The sequence below is a fragment of the Sinocyclocheilus anshuiensis genome, unplaced genomic scaffold (assembly GCF_001515605.1).
Source record: "Sinocyclocheilus anshuiensis isolate Anshui unplaced genomic scaffold, SAMN03320099.WGS_v1.1 scaffold36, whole genome shotgun sequence".
NCBI classification, from domain to species: Eukaryota; Metazoa; Chordata; class Actinopteri; order Cypriniformes; family Cyprinidae; genus Sinocyclocheilus; species Sinocyclocheilus anshuiensis.
In genome coordinates this window covers 776,202-796,853 of record NW_015554072.1, presented here as the reverse complement: position 1 = coordinate 796,853, position 20,652 = coordinate 776,202, and the positions used below count along the sequence as shown (strand labels likewise).

Here is a 20,652-nt window from a genome sequence, read left to right as displayed (position 1 = left end):
CTTGTGACTGAAAATAAAAGATGACTATTTCACGGATTTAGCCAATTAACTTGAAAAACGTTGTACAACTTTATTCGAGTACAAATATGTTGCAAGCAGTTCGTATTTGCTGTTAACGTATCTCAGAAGCATTTAACTCGACACCGATGTGTAACGATTAATATCGCTATATTCAGTAAGCGGATCGTAATGTTTGGTAGGGTAGGAACTATTTGTCGCGGAACGCTTGAAGGGTTTGTTGTTCCGGGCTGCTTTTTGAGGCGCACAGTTGATGGCGACCATCTAGCAATTTCTAGTTAACTAGCAGTTTGTGAACGCGCTGTTTTAAAGAAAATAGTCTGCTTTATATTGATCAAGTCATGGGAAGAAGCAGGAGCCGAACACCGCCACGACGAGGTTTGAGTTCAATTATTGTTTTAAATATTTGGATTGTAACGTGTGACTGGATAGTTCTGTTGTTAGCATCACACCTGGCGCACATTCATCACAAATCGGATCAGCTGAATTGTTTTGCTTTTCAAACTCTTTCTACGATTTGAAATTTTCTACACTCCAGTGTAATACAGATAAATATATTTTTTAATTAAAGCATTTCATTATCTGCCGAAATACATCTTTCATATTGACTGTTTTTGTTGATTATTTATTAACCTCTTGTTATTGCTAAGTAGGCCTGTAAAAGACGACGTTTGTTATTAAATGTGTCACAAATGGTGCAAGGGTTGTAACATCAGTGACAAATTCTCATAAAAGATTGTCTAAATATGTTGTCAAACATTATTGGTCACACTAAAATTAGCATTACAATTTTTTTTAAATGGGGGGGGGGGTCTCAAACACTATCACATTAAAATGAATGGCATTAAAATTATTTTTATACAAAAAATATAATCTCTAACACGTTATTGATCACAGTAAAAGCAATAGATTATAATAAAATATGAAAAAATTAAAATGATCTCAAACACGTTACTGATTACACTAAAGAATGAATAGATCACAACATTAAATACATTTTTTAAAGTAAAAAAAATCTGTAACTTTAAAGAAAATGAATATAATCTAAACATTTGATCACACTGCAATTGATAGATTATAATATTACAATTTATTTTTAATGTAAAAACAAATATAATCTCAATATTATTGATCACACTAATTTTAATGAAAAGAAAAACATTTCAAAGTCATCATTAATCACACTTAAAATTATTAGCACAAAATCAATAGATTGTAACATTAAAATATGAAGAAAGAAAAGAATCTGGTAAATATGGTGGTGAAATTATGTACACATGTGAATTATTATTATTTTTATGTTATTATTTATTTAGTTTGGCTGGACCTTGTAATGCTTAACCTAGGTAAAGTAACTGATTCAAGTCACAATTAATCAATTACTACATTAAGGGAAGCAACTGTTACCAAAAAATAATTTTTACAAGGATCTATTAGTATTTTAAATGGTAAGATGTTTTAAAGTTTTTAGCTTTTAAAGTTGTTTGTGTGTGTGTTTGTGTGTTGTGTGTGTGTGTGTGTGTGTGTGTGTGTGTGTGTTTTTAATGATGGTGTCAATTGTTAATGTTGTGTATTGTTTGTGTTGTAATCTGTGTATCACTGTGGCTTTAGAGTCCAAGACAAATTTCCTTGTAAAAGGAAGGACATTAAACTACAACCCCAACTCTGAAAAATAATTATTAAATAATATGAAAAGAACTGGTATACCAAATGAAGGGAACAAGGGACTTTTCGGGCAGCTGGCAAATTCAAATATTCAAACATATTTATTTTGTCCCAGACTTTTGTTTGTAATGACTTTATGATTTGTCATTCCAGAGAGACGGCGCTCACGCTCGTCCTCGCGAGATCGTGAGAGGAGGCGCAGGGAGCGCGAGAGGTCCCGGTCCCGCGACAGAGACAGACGAAGGTCACGCTCACGTTCCCCCCACAGACGCAGATCCAGGTGAGCTTGTGGCATCAGACACTCGCTGTTCACAATATGTACACACAGCGGATAAGTGAAGAACATAACAAGCCTGTGAATCTGGTTAGATAAAACGCAGTTGTTTAGTTTTTGAAACCCTCCCTCCAGCTGTGTGCCTATCTTGTTTATGCAGGTCTCCACGGCGACACCGCTCCTCCTCCCTATCTCCATTGCGGCAGAAGGACAGACGGGATGATGACAGGAAGGAAGTTAAGGACAAACCAGCAAAGGTCCATCAGATATCAGGTGGAGATTGTTACTCTGTTAACCCTTTTCGCTCTGCAATAGAGTGCTGTAGCGATGATGGTTTTTGTAGGCCAGACTTGTTACTTGTAACCTTGTTACTGTTGTTTATGACCTTACACTAACTTGTGCTGCTTAGTAGATTGCGTTTGTCAATATGGAAACCATCCGGCTGTGTCTGTGTCTTTAATTTGCGTATTGTCGGTAGATCAGCCGCAGAACTTTCCACTCCCATCTGCGCTTTTATGGGATTGCGCTCTCATGCTAATTTGCCCTGTTTATTAAATCTGGCCCAAAGGCTGTAAAATCAGACTGGTAAGTAGATGAGTTTTTCCTGTTCAGCATGATGATGTTTAATATAAAAGTAAAGGCTTTAAAAAACACACACACTAGGTTACTAATGTAGAGTAAACTGAAAACTTCTTGAGCTTGTGTTAACCACAGACCTTATTTTAGGCATTGAACCAAAACCTTTTCAAAATACACATTGACTTCAGGACGATGGAACCGGAAGTGCAAAAATGCCAACTCATTTCTGGGTTTTGGCCTACAAAAATGTGTCATTCTTGCAGCACTCTATAAAGTCTCATTTCAGATGTGCATTAGCCGTTCTCTGAATCTTAAGATTTTCCCGCTTAGAATCAATCAAAACAGTCAAAGCAAAGTGATACGTACAATTTTGTTAGGAAGGTGAGAAAATCATGTATAGTCAGTGTTCCTGTGTTTACCAGAATTCACTGTATTTACATATTAATAAAGTCAAAGTATGGTATTATTCACAAAATGTTTTTTTTCCTCAGGTCAGCTACATGTTCATAGTCTTATTGTGCATGGTTCATCAGTTTATGTTATTCCAAAGAAAAAAATAAACGGTCATAATTGTTAATTAAAATATATATATATATATATATATATATGAATGGTAGACTACGTCAACATGCTCTCAAGGTTGATCTTGACCTTCAGTCTACACGTCTCAGTCAAAAGTCCTCCTCAAAAGTGTCAAACTACAGAAGTAAAATGGGATGTGAATGCTTTTCATTCTGATATCACGGTGCTGAGAACAGACCCTGAATGTACCCATGTCTGACACTTTGATGTGCTTTCTCATCTGATTGCTCATGCAGCTGAGGACATGCAAGGAAAGACTGAGGAGGAAATAGAGATGATGAAACTGATGGGCTTTGGAGCCTTTGACAGCACAAAGGTGAGATCCCTTTCTTTACTGCTAAACGGTTCATTCTACAAGAACAACCAAACGAGAAGTAGATGTACTTTGTAGTTTGTTTACAATAATATGTATAGCATTTACATTTTTTTTTTTAAACTTGACAAATAATAGCAGTTTCAAGTGGCAAAGCTGATCCTCTAAATAACCACAAGATGGCACAGCTAGACAGTGTGTATGCTAAAGATATTCCTGTTAAAAATCAATTAAAATAAAAGTTGAAGGTAAAATCTTAATTGTGTGCTATAAAATTCTTCCCTATTTATTTTCTTCATGCACAGTAATGTTTACATAATTTGAGCATAATGCATGGTGTACGATTGTTGTCATTTTTATTCAACAGGGCAAGAAGAAGGAGGGATCCAATGCTGCGTTTGCATTTAACGTGTCGCAAAAGAGAAAATACAGGTCTGTGTATTTACCATATTTTTTTTTTTCTGAAATTAATACTGCCCAACTCCAAGATCCTCAACTTGATATTAGTTCTGTGATTTGTAATTCCTGGCTTTATTTTATAAATGAATCCTTTTTTTATATGTACAAACGGCAAGTGTTATGAGAAAAGTTAATATCCCAGCAACAGTTACGTATTTGGCCAATCACCCCTGCAGGTACTGCACAGCTAAATGACGAAGGTTCTCATTGGTGGGCAGTGATGTAATGTTTTGGTGCAGGAAGGAGATCAATGATGTAATCATATTTCTCTTGCAGGCAATACATGAACAGGAAAGGTGGTTTCAACAGACCTTTGGATTTTATTGCCTGATGGAGTCGTCAGTAACCACGTTTTAACGACTTTGATGTCTTTGTGATTAAATGTATATTCTCTTTTCTTCCCCGGGTTTATGTAAATCTGTGTTTCAGCAGTTTTTCCATCTGTTTTGTTTTTCAGTTAATGGCTGTAATGTAAGCGTCAGTTTAGTTTGTAGGAGCAAATATTAAAAGGATTTGATGTTGCGAATTGATTGCCTTGTATACCTTATTTAGCAGTACTGAATAAATGGGAACTCATTATGAATATTTTTGTCTGTCCAGTGTTATTGTGCAATTTTAATATCATTTGTTTTTGAAAAATGACAACTCTATCATATATTTTTAATGGTGCTTAATTTGTTTAAAAACATCAAGAGAAAGAAATGAATACAAGTAAAGAGAATTAGAAAATAATTCCACTGGTATCTGTTTAAAACGTACAAATCATGTTAAGTCATTTTAACCATCAGCATATACAAGGGAGGTGTGTCTGTTGAGTTCCGGAACCTTTTAAAGGCGCCCAATCACAGGCGACAGTGCTGCGGCAGAACAGCCAATCATAGCATAACAACAACACACGATTTGCATAATGAGCCATTTTGGCTCAGGAGCAAATGCCAGAATACAACGGCACAGGTTCTACCCTCGCTCCAAAATGGCGCTACGGCGCTGCTTAGTTGCACCATTATCTTGCGGAATCGCATTACAGCAGTCATATATTCACGCTTTAGAATGCAGCTCAGCCATTGGTCCGTTCTAGATGCGCTCTGGTAGATTGACAGCAAACGCATCCAATGAGAAGCCCGCTTCCTGTATCGTCCATCCAATAGAATCGCAGGTTCTCCCGAGCCTCTGAGAGGCGTACAGTAACATGACAGCAGCTAGCAAACATCTCATCTGCCTGGCTCAACGACGTTATGGTTTCGCTAGCTGCGTGTTTTTTGTCCTATTTTTGATTCAGTTTCCTCAGTTGCACACAGCCACAGCTTAGCATGTGCAGCTCGAGCTGTTTAATAAGTAGCCAGATCGTTTGTCACGCTTGAAATATCGAAACCAGCGATTGTTTGGACTTTGGGAGGCCGTGTATTCTATTTTAAAGCCTATTTTGAACGCATTTTTTCAACGACCAATCAAGATTTTTCCTTTTTTTATTACACAACACAATATTGTCTACCACCTCGCTGGACAGGCATATCAAAATTGACGCTTTTTTTAATTAAACAAGAAGGAAGAAGGTTGAATGCTGTTTTGTTTTCCAGCCAGCAACCAACACAGCAGCACCAAAGCTCTAAATTATTAGCAAAAATAATATCAACAGCTGCTTAAATATACTTTTTTTTTTTTTGACAAGCTTTACAATCTGGCAACCTGTACCCTCATCAGATCGATCTGACTGAGCTGTCAATCCAGTATTTTTGCCTGTTTTTTTTCCAGACTCGACGGTGGTCTCTAGTTAACAGCGTTTGCTGTCAGTATCAGAGCCTAAAATTGACCAAGTGCAGAACTAAAGCTGTAAGCTCTTATCTGTTTGACAGCTCATCTATAAAAGTCTTTAGACCTTCCTGAGTGTCACCACTTACATGCTTTCAGGAAGAGTTGCCAGATTTTGCAAACCTGGAAGGGTTTTTGTTGTTCGTGTCCTGTTGTCCTCCCAGTTTTAACATTTGATGTCCAATATCTCGTTTAATATGAACAGGACTAGTTAATTAAGTTGTTTTTGGCAGCTGAGGGACATTTTTATTCGGTTTTTATCATCCAGCTATTTTGGAAACCAGCGTGTTTATTTGTTATATTTTTTTACTCCCCATTTTTGAGAGCCCCTACTGCCATTTTTTGTACAAATTTCTGGTTTTCTGAAATATCAACAAACCCCATATCTAAACATTTCCCTCGCTGTCTTATACAAGCAAAAAAAATAGTAAATTCGCCTGACTGGATTTTTCTTAGTCGAGACGCTGGAGGAGGAAGAAGCGTGATTGAACGAAAGGCTACTGCTTGTTTTTTTTCCTCGTTTATTTCTGACCCGCATTGTCGTTTTTATCGGTGTTTATTGCCTAAAATGACGGCTATTGAGAAACTGCAGATGTTGATCGAAGCAGCTGAATATCTTGATCGAAGAGAAAGAGGTAAAGTGACGTATTACGAGATACATATTTGTAGTCAATATAAAATTGTATTCTGGCATGCAAATTAATCCTGACACTGTTGCTAGGGTGCTTGTCTGCTGAAAAGCAAAAAATGGGTTATTCGACCTATTTATTAGAGGTGAATGCATGATATGCAGACGGGGTTTTTCCCCCCACGTTGTTATGACATTTGGGGAAGATCAAGACATGGAGAACAGGAGAAGTGGCCACTTCAGATGTCTGAGACTGCGTGCTGGCTAGTCACCATACACTTGTCTTTTACAGGGGACAGTAATGTGTTGTTAACGCTCTCTAGGGATAAAACCCAAGCGTTTATAGCATATATATATTTTTAATGATTTTTTATTACGTTTGTGTGCAAATGTGGAACTGAAATGCATTTTTCAAGCACTGCTGTTGGTATACAGTGGAGGGTTTTCTGGTGCATCTCCCCTCCCATCTATCTGTTGTGGTTCGGCTGGCTATTGGGTTTACTCCAGTTCAGATGACATCATTGACCCAAAAGCAAGATATTTGGCAAGAAATTGGTTCATTTTAACGTAGAGCATAACTGCCTTTCTCCCAGGTTCTAAAAAATGGTCAATATTTGTGATCAATGGCTTTGATTTTCAGGTAGCCAATGTGCTTTGTGGTCTAATGAGCTTCTAAATGTCTCTGTTTGAATTTGCAGAAGCGGAGCATGGCTATGCCTCCATGTTACCCTTCACCAGCAACAAAGAGAGGGATGGCTTGAAACGAAAAATCAAAAACAAGAAAAATTTCAGCAGCAGGTACTTTCACCAGGTTTCTACGATAACGAAAACTCTTTTGAAGAAATGTTTAGCCTAGTCAATCCTGAATCCATTTTAGAGTTTTATCCGAAGCAAATTTTAAATTTTTTAGTATTTTAATTGTTTCTCACCATGAAAACACCAACTAACCAATCTATGATGGCTTGAAACGAAAAACCAAAAGCAAGAACGATTTCAGCAGCAGGTACTTCCACCTAGTTTGTAAGGAAACACATTCAAATCATTTTTTGAAGAAATGCTCTTTTATAGTATTTGAACTTGTTACTCATCTTGAAAACACCAACCAACTAAGGAATCTACAATGGCTTGAAACGAAAAATCAAAAACAAGAAAAATTGCAGCAGAAGGTAATTTCACTAGGTTTCTATGATAATGAAAACTCATTTGAAGAAATCTTTAGCCTAGTCAATCCTGAATCCATTTTAAAGTATTTTTCCAAAGCAAATTTCAAAAATAGGCACTTTTATAGTATTTTAACTTGTTACTCACCACAAAAACGCCAACCAATCTATGATGGCTTGAAATGAAAAACCAAGACCAATAACAATTTCAGCAGCAGGTACTTCCATCTACTTGTACGGAAATACGTTCAAATACATTTTTGAAGAAATTGCTTTTTTATAGTATTTTAACTTGTTACTTGACATGAAAACACCAACCAACCAACGAATCTACAATGACTTGAAACTAAAAAAATTATTAAGCAAGAAAATTTTAGCAACAGGTACTGCCACGTACACTGTAAAAAAATTAATTAATTTTTTTTTTTAATTCGGTTACATTTATGGTAAAATACCGGCAGCTGTGGTTGCCAGAACTTCATAAAAAATAAGGTAGCAACATTTTAGGTTTTACAGACTTAACTTAAATTCATAATAAAAAAATTATTTCATTAACTGATGTAATGTTAATATACCAACCTAGTGAAGTACTAATATCTGCTTTGAACCATTGTAATACACTGATAACCAGCATTAACAGATGGTAATGATAAAGTCACATGATGATTCAAAGCTCATCACAAACAGCTTTTCCACAAGCTGGAGAGGAAAATATTAATATATAGAAGGTGCACACAGTGTCATTCACAAAACACTAAACCCCATCATGGTGACACACATGATACTGAAATAATACAATTAATTTAATAACATTAGATGTAAGATACAATTCTAATGTACACAACTGAGAAGAAAAAAAAACTAATAAGAAACCGTTATTTCAATGAAAAAACATCAAATGTGAAGTGTCATGCAGGGAATTCTGTTGTTTCACTGTAAATTATACAATGACTCTTTCTTTTTCATTATTTATTTTACTGTAAAATTACATTAAATGTAATTACAGTTATTCACCGTATATAGTATGGAAACTTACTGTTAACCAGTCGGTGACTGCAGTAGCATCATGACAGATCTATTAGTGTGCACTCTGTGTATTGTGTGATTGGTCCATATGTTTTTCTACCCTCCGAATCCCAATACGCCCTCTAACCAGGAACATCATCCGTGATTCACACATCACTTCAAAGAGACCGTGTGTCCCGTGAGTTATTTCTGAGATATATAGCAGACCTGTGCATATCTGCACCATGTGTGTACGTGACACAAACACACCCACCGATTCATCCCCGTGCAGATGCAGTCAGGACACGCCATCCCACATTCAACATGGAGAGAGACGTACACTCACACGCTGCTCGCTTCTTTCCCTGTGACTCTCACCACCCACGTTCCACAGTCACAATTTACTCACTCACTACTCAACACCTCAGCTTTCATAAGCATCAGCCGATTAGTACGCCTGGAACTGTCCGTCGCCTGTCAGTGGATTAAATCGGTTGCCTTACTTTTTTTCAAAGTAGAGCTGATTGTTATTATTATGTTTATTGTAAATTGCTTGTGTACCACCTATTATTAGGCAATGCTGTTTTTCATGTTAAAAGGTAGTGAAACCATTCAAACTCATGATTGTTAGTTTATCAAATTGTTATGGAGGAGTCATCAAAAGACAGACCAACAGACATGGTCACAATTCATGTTTTGAAGTCTTTTTTCTAAATGCATATTATAGATATTATTTTGAACACCTCATCCATGCACGTTTCATTAAAAAAATTGACCTCATTATGTTTAATCACAACACTATACAGGACTTCTCCAATTATTTAGTCTACTTAAACCCAAAGCACACGTTCATCTGCTTTTTGATAATCCGTTACACTCAGATTTACGTCACAATACCAAAGAAAAGATCTGTCGCTACTTCAGTTTCATTGCGACTTTAAGGAGATCATCATAATCATTCTCTATTCTAGATTATGATGTGAGTTGTGTATCTTAAACTCCATGTTCTAGAAAATGTTCTATTACACCATGTCCTAACCAGGCACAACTCGATAAGGTGAAAAGCGATAAATCTCTTTCATGTGAATTTGTGTTTTTGTTCTAACCAGCTGCAACCATAGCAAGCACTTATGTTTGGTTGCACAGTTTTGATAGAGTGCAACAGTGCTTGTCCACTTTTGCAGCGGCCTTGGTTCTGGAAGTATTTTTCTCATTCATTTTTCCCATAGGGATTTTAAACAAGTCTTTGTTAAAGATTTATAAGCCATGAACAAAACCAACTAGCTATGAGGTGAATCACAACATTACAAATCATTTGAACAACAATACTTTTATTTGAAGCCAAAGAGCATTTAAAAACTGGACAAAAGACAAAGGTACAAGACTGTGTACTTACCAACTTCAATGAGGGAAAGAACTACTGTCCAATGAATTTCTGTTTCAACTTATTTCTTTATTCAAAAAATAAGTTGAAATAATGCAGTTTTATGATTTCAACAAAAGCATATACCATTTATTAACAACCTCATAGCTCACAGTAGGTCTGGTTTTAAAGGATTATAAGTTATTGTTCAAAATCAATTCCCCTGTAAAATGAATGGGATTTTTTGTTTACTGCCGGAACCAGACTCTATTTCTGTGGTGTTGCTTTCATTAGTCCCGTCCACAGTAAAATTTCATTGATCCATAATAATGTTGCACATAAGTGAATATTAACCATCAAATATGATCTGATTGGCTAATGACGTGCCTGTTTAGAATATGGTGTTACTCTGAATCTGACCGGTCTGATAAAGGTAAGGAGGGATTTTGAGACAGATAGTTTATTCTTGCACAAAGGGGAGATCTTTTAGCTGTAGCTGACGTTGCTGTCATACTCTGCATATGATACTGATTCATAGCCATTTGGCCCCTCTTAAACAGGTCAGCATAGGGTCATAAAAGCTGCTGCTTCTGAATCATGGAGATGAACCATTTTGGGAATATGAACTTGGATAAACATCTAGTTATTGTGTGACCCAGCATGCTGAAAAAGTCCCCAACGCTAATCTGTGTCTGGATGTTTGTGTGGCTTGTAACTGGATATTAAGGCCTAACAAGGGTAGCACTGGGTTTGTAGCTATTTATATACAGCCTTATGGTGTGTTCAGTGGAAGTTGTTGTTTAAATGTTGGTTTAGTTGATAAAGAAATTGTGGGAGGTGTCTTTTTAATGTAACAGGTCTCTAGACACGCAATTACAGAGTGATCGTCCAACATGTGTTGCCATCAACTCCTGTTATAAGGGGTCATATTGCGTCTACTAGCTGAATCTTTGTTTACTATACAATAGGGCTGTGCGATTAATCGAAATCGTCATAAAATCGCGATTTGCGCTTGCGCGATTTCTAAATCGCTTTATAGCACGATTTTCCGCGCCCCCGACCTCCCGCAGTATGCTATCCGAACCAATCAGAATGCAGCGCGCCTAAATGGAGCACGAAAACAGAACAGACCGGGCGGGCATATACAAACGTAACGCCAGGTTCACACACTCCGTCTGTGGTGCGTATTTTGTCCGCGCCCATGTTAACGGATCAGAGCGTTCACACTGCACGCGATTGCGGTCCGGCAGTGCGCTGCAGGAGCGGTGCGCCTGCAGCAATCGTGCTGCGATCGTTTCCGCACGGAGTCTATTTCTGCTGTGCTGCATGCGCTGAATTAAAGTGACAGCGCCTTACTTGCGGTAAAAATTAACATGGATTGACACGCGATTGTCGATAAATTTAGTAATTACACCATAAATGCATATAATTAAAGTCTACTGTTTCACAGTCAACACATGGCTTTTTGACTAGATTTAAAACAAGGATAAGTGCACTTTTAGATAAACAGGGCAACGCCACAAAGAGCTCTATGACCAATGCATGGCAAAAACAATCCCTGGACACAGGATTTATTTTTTTCCTGCCATATGTCTATTCTAGAGACGTTTTGTTACACCTTTACTTAGTGATTATTTTGCCTTATGTCTGTTCTAGAGACATGTTACAGCTTCTTGATAAAGCTCTAATTGGTTTTCTTTTGGAAATATGTTTCAAATTCACACTGAATGCATTTATGACTGTAAAGCATGTCTGTGTGTGTCAAAATCGTGATTAAAATCAAAATCGCAAAATTGATCAAAGAAATCGCGATAGGTTTTTTTTGTCCATATCACACAGCCCTACTATACAAGGTCCTAGAATATTGCTTAGACAAAAAGACAGTAAGGTTACTAACGTGGTCCAAAATTAACATTAGCCAGCCGTCAAATACTAGTAAAATTGTTTTTCTGTAAAACGATACAGTAAAGAACTTTCCCAGTGAAAATACAGTAAAAACTGTAATATTGTAAAATAGTATTGCAATTCAAAATAACTAGGGGTGCAACGGATCTTAAGCCCAAGAAACACTGCACAATTTTCATCTGTCCCAGACGAAAGATTGGCATCGTGAAACAATCATAGTGATTTCTGTAATCGTGGCTCCTAATTGGTGGTCTTATGTCGTACAGTGAGAAAGCTTCAAAGACGGCCGTTGTCACGGTCTTGCGACCAAAGATAGCCTACGATCATTTTCGGACAGTGTAAGAAATTCAGCATGATCATCGCACAATGCGTTTGCTGCTATGACCCACGTTTACTGACCAGCCAATAAAAACGTGACATGAAATCAACGCGACACAGCGCTAAAACATAAAACTGTGTAACTCAAGCTCTTATCCCTTCATCTTTGGCCGCTTGCGCTTTTTTCAACACGCATAAAAACTACAACTGCCAAAGTGTGATTCATCATGCTCTTTTTGTTTACCACTAGCACATGCTGATGACGTTTTATTCTTCTATAGTAACGTGCGTCGTAGCCTACGAGTCAATAGGTGTCGTCATCGTACAGTCTGCATACATGTCGTACCCAAGTTTTTCAGATCCATGGCGCACAGTGTGATTTGCAATGATCTTATAGGATTGCTAAAATCGTGCAGTGTGTAGAAGGCTGTAGATGATCCATGATCCATACGTGTGAAGTTGCATTCATCTGTGCTTGTAAATTGTGTAATTGTTCTTGTTTTATTACTGACTTTATTAGTTACGCGGGTAGTTTTTGCTGTATAGAAGTACTTAAAGTAAGCTTTCAGTCATTAAAAAAAAAAAATTTTTTTTTTGCTGATCCGAAAAATGACCCGATCTGTGACACAAAATCCGTAATATGATCTGAACCGTGAGTTTTGTGATCCGTTGCACCACTAAAAATTCACTAAATGTTTTCTATTTTTACATTTTTTTTATTTATTCCTGTGAGGGCATAGCTGCATTTTCAGCATCATTACTTCAGTCTTCAGTATCAGATGATCCTTCAGAAATCATTCTAATATGCTGATTTGCTGCTCAAGAAACATTTCTTATTATTATCAATGTTGAAAACAGTCATGCTGCTTAATATTTTTTATGGAAACCATGATACATTTTCTTCTTTGAATAGAAAGTTTAAAAGAAGCACTTTGAATTATCATTGTGTATGAAATGTGCTATATAAATAAACTTGCCTTGCCTAAAAGAACAGCCTTTAATTGAAATAGAAAACATAAATGCCTTTACTGCTACTTTTAATCAATTTAATGCATCCTTGCTCAATAAAATTATTCACTGCAACATATGCAATGCAAGTTACATTTTTACACTTATTTTAAGAATAGCAGGTGGTGGAAAGTAAGTGGGTGCAAAATGGCCTGGTATTAATCATATCTTGATCATAATCATTATCTTGATCATAATCATGAGCATACCTAAAAAAGATCATAATATGCTGATTTGCTGCTCAAGAAACATTTCTTATTATTATCAATGTTGAAAACAGTCATGCTGCTTAATATTTTTTATGGAAACCATGATACATTTTCTTCTTTGAATAGAAAGTTTAAAAGAAGCACTTTGAATTATCATTGTGTATGAAATGTGCTATATAAATAAACTTGCCTTGCCTAAAAGAACAGCCTTTAATTGAAATAGAAAACATAAATGCCTTTACTGCTACTTTTAATCAATTTAATGCATCCTTGCTCAATAAAATTATTCACTAAATAAAATACAACTTTATGACCAGCTAGAAATTTTTGTGGCCTGCATTTTTCTCAGTATACTCATCATTGGCAGTGTTGGCGGAAAGGACTATTGCAGATTCACCAGTGGTAGTTTTCTGAAACTATTAGTATCCAAGCTGTCATGTTCCACTTTTATATCTTTGGCACAGGAGTTTAAACAAAATATGGTACCATGATGTGTTTCCCCTCCATTAACTAATTTTTCTTAGTCTGTATTAATCAGCAGCTACTATAGGATGCCTTATTTCCTGTAAATGTTGCTATATTTTATTTGCATATGCAATGCAAGTTACATTTTTACACTTATTTTAAGAATAGCAGGTGGTGGAAAGTAAGTGGGTGCAAAATGGCCTGGTATTAATCATATCTTGATCATAATCATTATCTTGATCATAATCATGAGCATACCTAAAAAAGATCAAACCAGTCCTGCAAGAAGTTTTGGTGCACCAAATACATGAAGAATCACACATCAGAAAGCATCCGCACAGCCTTAGGATATACCAGTAACCTACATTCACTACACCAGCACTGGTGTTAATGCATCATGTATGAAACGTTTTTGCTCTAGAATGCAACCGGCATTTCTACACTGAATAAGCTCCTCACATCTCTCCAACTGACTCATTAGATGGTTTTCCCGTCCATTCACACTGCTTGGAGAATGGAAAGTGATTCAGTCGCTTGAGCTTTCAGTCCATTTGATAACAGAGCTTCTGAAAAGCATCTCAGGAATGTCATTTATGTATATGTGTGTGTTTTCTAAGACCCTTTATTATATGTAGGTCAGGTGGATCTCCTATCTAGTAGATCTCCCTCGTAAACCTGCCTTTCCCTCCAGCTTTCCGTGGTTGCATTTCCTGCTGGATCGTGGGGGAAGGGTGGCAGTGTGTCCCTTATCTGTGTACATGTGAGAGCGGTGGGCTGGTGCCTTCCTCTCCCCCTCCCCCTCTTCTCTTCTCCATCCAGGCAACCAGCGCAGCTCCAACACCCCCATTACATATATGACGGCTCCTCCTACCTCTCGCTTATATTCAGACCGTATGTGGGCTAATGCACATAGCAGCAGCCGTGGGTTGTCCTCTTGTTCCTGTATGAATGTTTGCACTGGTGCCATATTTTAAGCCCTTCCTGTATTCACTTTGCAGTTCTAATGGTGTTTGGGAAACACGATGTTATGCCTTTGAGCCATCACAGGGTGGACTAGATGTATATGCAGCCAATCGGACCAGATATGTTGTAGGAAACTGTTTTGCCCTTTTATGTGTTGGAACAGGTGATCTGTCAAGTGCAGTAGCAAAGAGGGGAGTCGACTCTGAGTTACACAGTGATATGAGCTGTTATGTCATAGCCCCAAAATCCACCTCCTGAGCGAGATGCCAGCCAAGCAGATCAGCTGATCTCTTTGCATGGGCACGCTAATGTTAGGAAGCTTGTTTATAAGTTCATCAACCAGTCTCAAAATATTCATAGCAATAATGGGCCGTAGACAGGATAAATGCAGTATTATGTATATACTATAGTAGTCTTTATTAATGTTTAGAATTGGCTTTTAATTCTATATTTTCACTTTAATGCTGTTCATTTCATTTTTAATGCTTTTTATTGATCAAATATTCCTAAAAATGTATCGCAGTTTCCACAAAAATATTAAGCAGCATTTTCAACATTGATAATAATAATAAGAAATGTCTCTTGAGCAGCAAATCAGCATTAGAATGATTTCTGAAGGATCATGTGACACTGAAGATTGGAGTTATGATGCTGAAAATTCAGCTTTCTCATCACAGGAAGAAATTACATTTTAAATTATAATAATATTTAGCAATATTACTGCTTTCTTTGTAATTTTAGTAAAAATTTTAATTCATTTACAATGTGATTTTTTATTTTTTTTACTATTATTACTAGAATTAATTTTCATTTCAGTTTTAATACAGTTTTTGTTTTAGTTTCCAGTTAGTAATTTTAGTGCTTCAACTTAAACTTATTTCAGTTAATTGCCAATGCATTTTTTTCTCATTTTAGTTTAAGTTTCCTCTATTATTTATATTTGATTTTATTTCAGATTTATTTCAGTCAAACTGTTTTTAATGGTTTTAGTTTTAATATTAACAGCGATAACCCTGGTTAGATGCCATATTTCATTTTACTCAAATGGCTGAGGGATAGAAGTGTGTTGTACTGTACCATTGTTTCAAATGTTCAGCCAATAAAACATTAAAATATGTCTTTCCAAAGAACATTTTAATCCTTAGATATGAAAATGATGTGACATAATAAAAGTACGACCTCTTGAATGGACTGTACGTCTATCCTTTACAGCTCTGTCAATTTAAACTAAGGGTCATAAACGATAGCTTTGATAAGGTGTTTTGAAGTTTTCTTGTGTTCCTAAAAGGCAAGTTTAAAGGATTAGTTCACTTCCAGAATAAAAATTTCCTGATAATTTACTCACCCCCATGTCATACACAGGAGTACACAAACAAAGAGCTAACTGCGCGTGACCTTTCCAAAGTGATTAACACTAGAACTACCGGAATTCTATAACTACTAGAATGGCCATAGCGGTCATTCTGACCATTCATACTAGAGACTGAACTGAATGCCATTTTTGTCATATCATATTTACATTCGAAGCTTCTTTTGAGTTTTTACAATGAAGCTTTGAATGTCTGTTTTGATATTTTATGACGTATATATATTTTTTTTTTTTGTAAAATTTAATTGAGTAAGAGCTACGTTGACCGCTCTGGAATGTGCGCGTCTTGTTTTGTGTCCGGCATGCGGGAGAAAAACACTAGAACTACCGGAATTCTATAACTACTAGAATGGCCATAGCGGTCATTCTGACCATTCATACTAGACTGAACTGAATGCCATTTTTGTCATATCATATTTACATTCGAAGCTTCTTTTGAGTTTTTACAATGAAGCTTTGAATGTCTGTTTTCATATTTTATGACGTATATATATATTTTTTTTGTAATATTTAATTGAGTAAGAGCTACGTTGACCGCTCTGGAATGTGCGCGTCTTGTTTTGTGTCCGGCATGCGGGAGAAAAAACGTTTTTCACCGCAGTGAAAATGTTGTATTTGAAAGTCTAAATGCCAACAAATATGAACTGAAGCAGAATATTTCTGTAGATAAAACATGTTGTGAATTTTGAAAATGATTACATACATCTTTTTTCAATACATTTTTACTTTTGTAATTTACAACGCTCTGGATTTATTGGAAATGTTTGAATCAGATGAATTGGAAACAATTCTATGCAGCCACCACTGGAATCGTCATCCATGAATAAATGGATCTGTTATGATAGTAATAATAAACATCGTCACTGTTGCTAAAAATAAAAGCCTAATTAGTTTGTTTTATTTCACAATATCAGTCTTGTTGGGGCTAAAATTAGCCTATATGCATTAGCTATAGCATTACACTAGCATAAAAATAATAATAGCCATTATTATTATTATTATTATGGCTATTTTGTCATAACATTGAAGTAGACTATTATTGATAACAGCCAGGCTATAGTCTTCCAGCCTAGCATAGCCTAACTGTGGCAGATTGAATGACAGCAGTTGTTGTATTGGAGGTGTCCACCCAGCTTTTTACGAACAGGAATTTAGCTTAGCAATAGAATATAAAAACAACTAGAAAAAAAAGTTGATAGGCAACAGTGACGTGCATCTTCAACCATGGGGAAAAAAGTCGCAAAAGCAGAAATTATACACCTTCTGTAATTCGAACGGTCAATTTGACCGCTTTGGCCATTCAAGGTAGAAATACTCAGAACTCTTTTGTGTTTTGTAATTTTAATAAAATTACAATGTTATAATAAAATATACACACATTTAGGTTATAAACATTACAAACATTTAGTAACATTTAGGTTACAAAGTTATTACATTTTAAAATTTAAAAACGGTCAAAATGACTGCCTTGGTAGTTCTAGTGTTAAGTAATGCGTAAATTTGCAGACGTGCATGTTGGAGCTACTACAAGATGTGCATTTGTGGTTAAAAAGTATATAAATGTTGTTGTTTTTTTTAGAAAATTACTGATTGTTTAGCTAGATAAGACCCCTATTCCTCGGCTGGGATCATGTGGAGCCCTTTAAAGCTGCATTGAAACTGCAATTTGACCTTCAGCCCTTTGGCCACCATTGAAGTCCATTATTGAGAAAAATCCTGGAATGTTTTCCTCAAAAACCTTAATTTCTTTGCGACTAAAGACAGAATGACACAAACATCTTTGATGACATGGGGGTGAGTAAATGATCAGGACATTTTTATTCTGGAAGTGAACTACTCCTTTAAAGGGGTACAGGGATTTTGAGATGCTGACTTGAGAAGATATCTTCTGCTCAGACATCAGAGGTATTTTTAGAGTGAGGGTTACTGCAGAAGGGGTCATGAGGTCAGTTTGAAGGATGGATGAATGTGAGGAAGATGACACGATCCTTCCAAGCTTCCCTTTCGAGTCCCAGTACTCTTTACAGTGTCTTCCGTTTGCTCTGTTCTACGTTCTGACCCATGCTCTAGTGCTCATCATGTAATCTCTTGGACAGTTTTAGGGAGTGTATGTGTACATTTATGCAAATCCACCTTATATACTGTTCCAGTCCACTGATTTGATTGGACAAGAGTGTTGAGTTACTGTCATGTAGAAATACTGCCTTCACGTTTCCTGGATTTTACTTTTCACTATGGAAATCATAATTTATGTGATTTACAAGTGGTTTTTGTTGGAATAACATTGATTTCATGTATTTCATTTTTACTTTCATATTTCCACTACTGTTCAAACGTTTAGGGTCAGTTAGTACTTTTATTCAGCAAGGACTCAGTCATCAAACATGACTGTAAAGACATTTATAATGTTATAAAAGATTACAATGTCAAATTAATGCTGTTGTTTTGACATTTGTGTTCATCAAATAATCATTCAGTGCCACATCATCCTTCAGAAATCATTCTAATATGTTGTTTTGGTGCTCAAGAAACATTTCTTATTCACAGGATATAATTACAATTTAAAATATATTAAAATCGAAAATATTTATTTAAAATTGTAATAATATTTCACAGTATTACTGTTTTACAGCATTTTTTATCAAATAAATGCAGCCTTAGTGAACATAAGATAATTTTTTCAGAAACAGTAGTGTATTTTTCTCTTTTTCACTTCCCAACAAAGAAAGGAATTATTTTTAGTAAGAATACAGTAAATTGAGAGCAAAAGATGTGCATTAGTTGTGTAAGTAAAGCTTAATTGGTGTATTTGATCGTTCTCATGGTGCCACAGAGAATAAAATGTGGTTTGGTTGCATAAACCTGCCACCTTATATTTTCGGGCTAGTTTGATCCTTTTTCAGCAGTACATAAAATGTAAGCAATCAAAATTCTCCAGTCAATATTCACATTTTCAACAGAAAACATCCTCCCGATGGTTGTTAATACTTTGTGGTGGCGTTCTTGTGTGCTGAATATGATAATTGTGTCATGACTTGAAGGCAGTGAAAGCTAGACATTGGACTCTTTCTATTGAGGTCTTGTTTTCCCTCATCTTTTCTCTTGCCCTCCTCTGCTTTGCTTCTCTTTCACTTCTCTGTTGATCTAGAAATGGCCTCTCTGAAGTGAGCCTTCATTCACATGGTGTGTGAGGACTCTACCCCCCACCGCCGTCTTGTGTCTCAGGCTTGTGTTTTTAGTTACTGTTGCTAAGCAGGGCCAAGGGCCTCTATGTTTTTTGCGAACGTAGAGAGAGAGAGACACACAGAGAGGACAGGGTACATTTGCAATCAGCAATTAGCATTTTGGGAACTCCTGCATCCACTAAACAGCCCACTGGCCCTTAAAATCCCTCTGCCGTTTTGGAGTTTGTACCTGTACGCCACACACACACACAGGGACACCAGTTCACCTTTGTATTGAACATTCAAATCAGCAGTGAGCACAGGACAGTCTCTTTGTGCCTTTCAATCCTAAGAACATGGAGGCCTGTTGATTAGTTCAGGGGGTTTTAAATGTTTAGATGCCAAGAGTGCCCAGATATAATGATCCCCTTGCAAGCGGAGTTATTTCTTATGTTTAAAAACGTAAAAAATGTATATGTAAAATATTAAGTATGAATTTTTCTCCAAAATGAAGAAATTGGCTTCTGAATTGTCATTTTGTTAAATTACGTTAAGAAATAGTAAATTGTGAAATATTATTTGTAAAATATTTGCTTTTTGGTAGTTGACAATGTATGAGTAAACACTTATATATGATGTAAATTTTTATATATTTATATATTAAATGATTACTTTTAAATTATTGTAATATTTTTAAACTAATTTAAAAAGATTTTTTGGCATGCTTATTTTAGTCAGTTGGTTAAAAACTAGTGCTGTCAGTAGAATTAAATGATTGCAATTAATCTAGTGATTTCTGACCAGTTTTTAGAAAACCAAATGAAATAAAGTAAATGTGAAATTCGTTGCTATTTTGTTGCTAAGGTGTTCTGAGTGCATTTTTAGCATGTTGCTAATGTGGTTCCTGGGGTGTTCTGGGTCAATCACATTCCCTCTCGCTTTCATTTCCTGTTTCCTCTCTCACTTCCTTGTTAAAATAAAGACTGAACGTAAAAACTAGATTTTAACATTTTTCCGTAGAAAATTTAAACTATGATGCTAGGGTGTTGTGGGTGTCTGCCAGGTTATTTCAGCAAGTGTTTACAGTAGTTGCTATATAGTTGGTCCACATCAAAAGAGCCTCTCGCACCTGTTTTATCATCCACCAGGTGAAAATCACAAGCCTGATCACTTAGAAAAGAATTAAAGCACCTCTCCTTTCTAAACGGCATGATTTGAGGTATCATTCATGTCTGTAGCACGAGTTACTCGCTGAAGTTTAATATTAGGGTTCGGGGTTTGTGCAAATCTCTAAACCTAAATTTAAGCAATAGGGTTAGGATAATACTGATGCAACATTATTAAAGGTATAGTCCACCCAAAGATGAAAATTCTGCCATTCTGTAGGTTTCGGGTC

General features: G+C 36.2%; 2 protein-coding genes across 3 annotated transcripts in view; both read left to right on the top strand.

The window, feature by feature from the left end:
* Nucleotides 1–199: 199 nt before the first annotated feature.
* Nucleotides 200–4,475, top strand: snrnp27 (small nuclear ribonucleoprotein 27 (U4/U6.U5)). Its single transcript, XM_016460702.1, has 6 exons — nt 200–396; nt 1,837–1,963; nt 2,118–2,230; nt 3,355–3,434; nt 3,799–3,863; nt 4,167–4,475. The coding sequence occupies exons 1-6, from the start codon at nt 360–362 to the stop codon at nt 4,219–4,221; spliced, it is 477 nt and encodes a 158-aa protein (XP_016316188.1). The 5' UTR covers nt 200–359; the 3' UTR covers nt 4,222–4,475.
* Nucleotides 4,476–5,100: 625 nt separating this feature from the next.
* mxd1 (MAX dimerization protein 1) overlaps nt 5,101–20,652 on the top strand; it is a 29,673-nt gene continuing 14,121 nt past the window's right edge. Inside the window, exons 1-3 of one of the 2 annotated variants that reach the window (XM_016460731.1) lie at nt 5,101–6,334; nt 7,026–7,125; nt 7,310–7,330. In XM_016460731.1, coding sequence (XP_016316217.1) covers nt 6,268–6,334; nt 7,026–7,125; nt 7,310–7,330 — 188 coding nt within the window. In that variant the 5' untranslated portion in view covers nt 5,101–6,267. The remainder of the gene's footprint in view (nt 6,335–7,025; nt 7,126–7,309; nt 7,331–20,652) is intronic. The other variant, XM_016460732.1, reaches the window with a different exon arrangement.

Coding starts and splice junctions, on each gene's coding strand:
- snrnp27 (XM_016460702.1), top strand. CDS start 360: ATGGGAAGAAGCAGGAGCCGAACACCGCCACGACGAG. Junction 2,231..3,354: donor AAAGGTCCATCAGATATCAG/GTGGAGATTGTT, acceptor TTGCTCATGCAG/CTGAGGACATGCAAGGAAAG. Junction 3,435..3,798: donor GAGCCTTTGACAGCACAAAG/GTGAGATCCCTT, acceptor TTTATTCAACAG/GGCAAGAAGAAGGAGGGATC.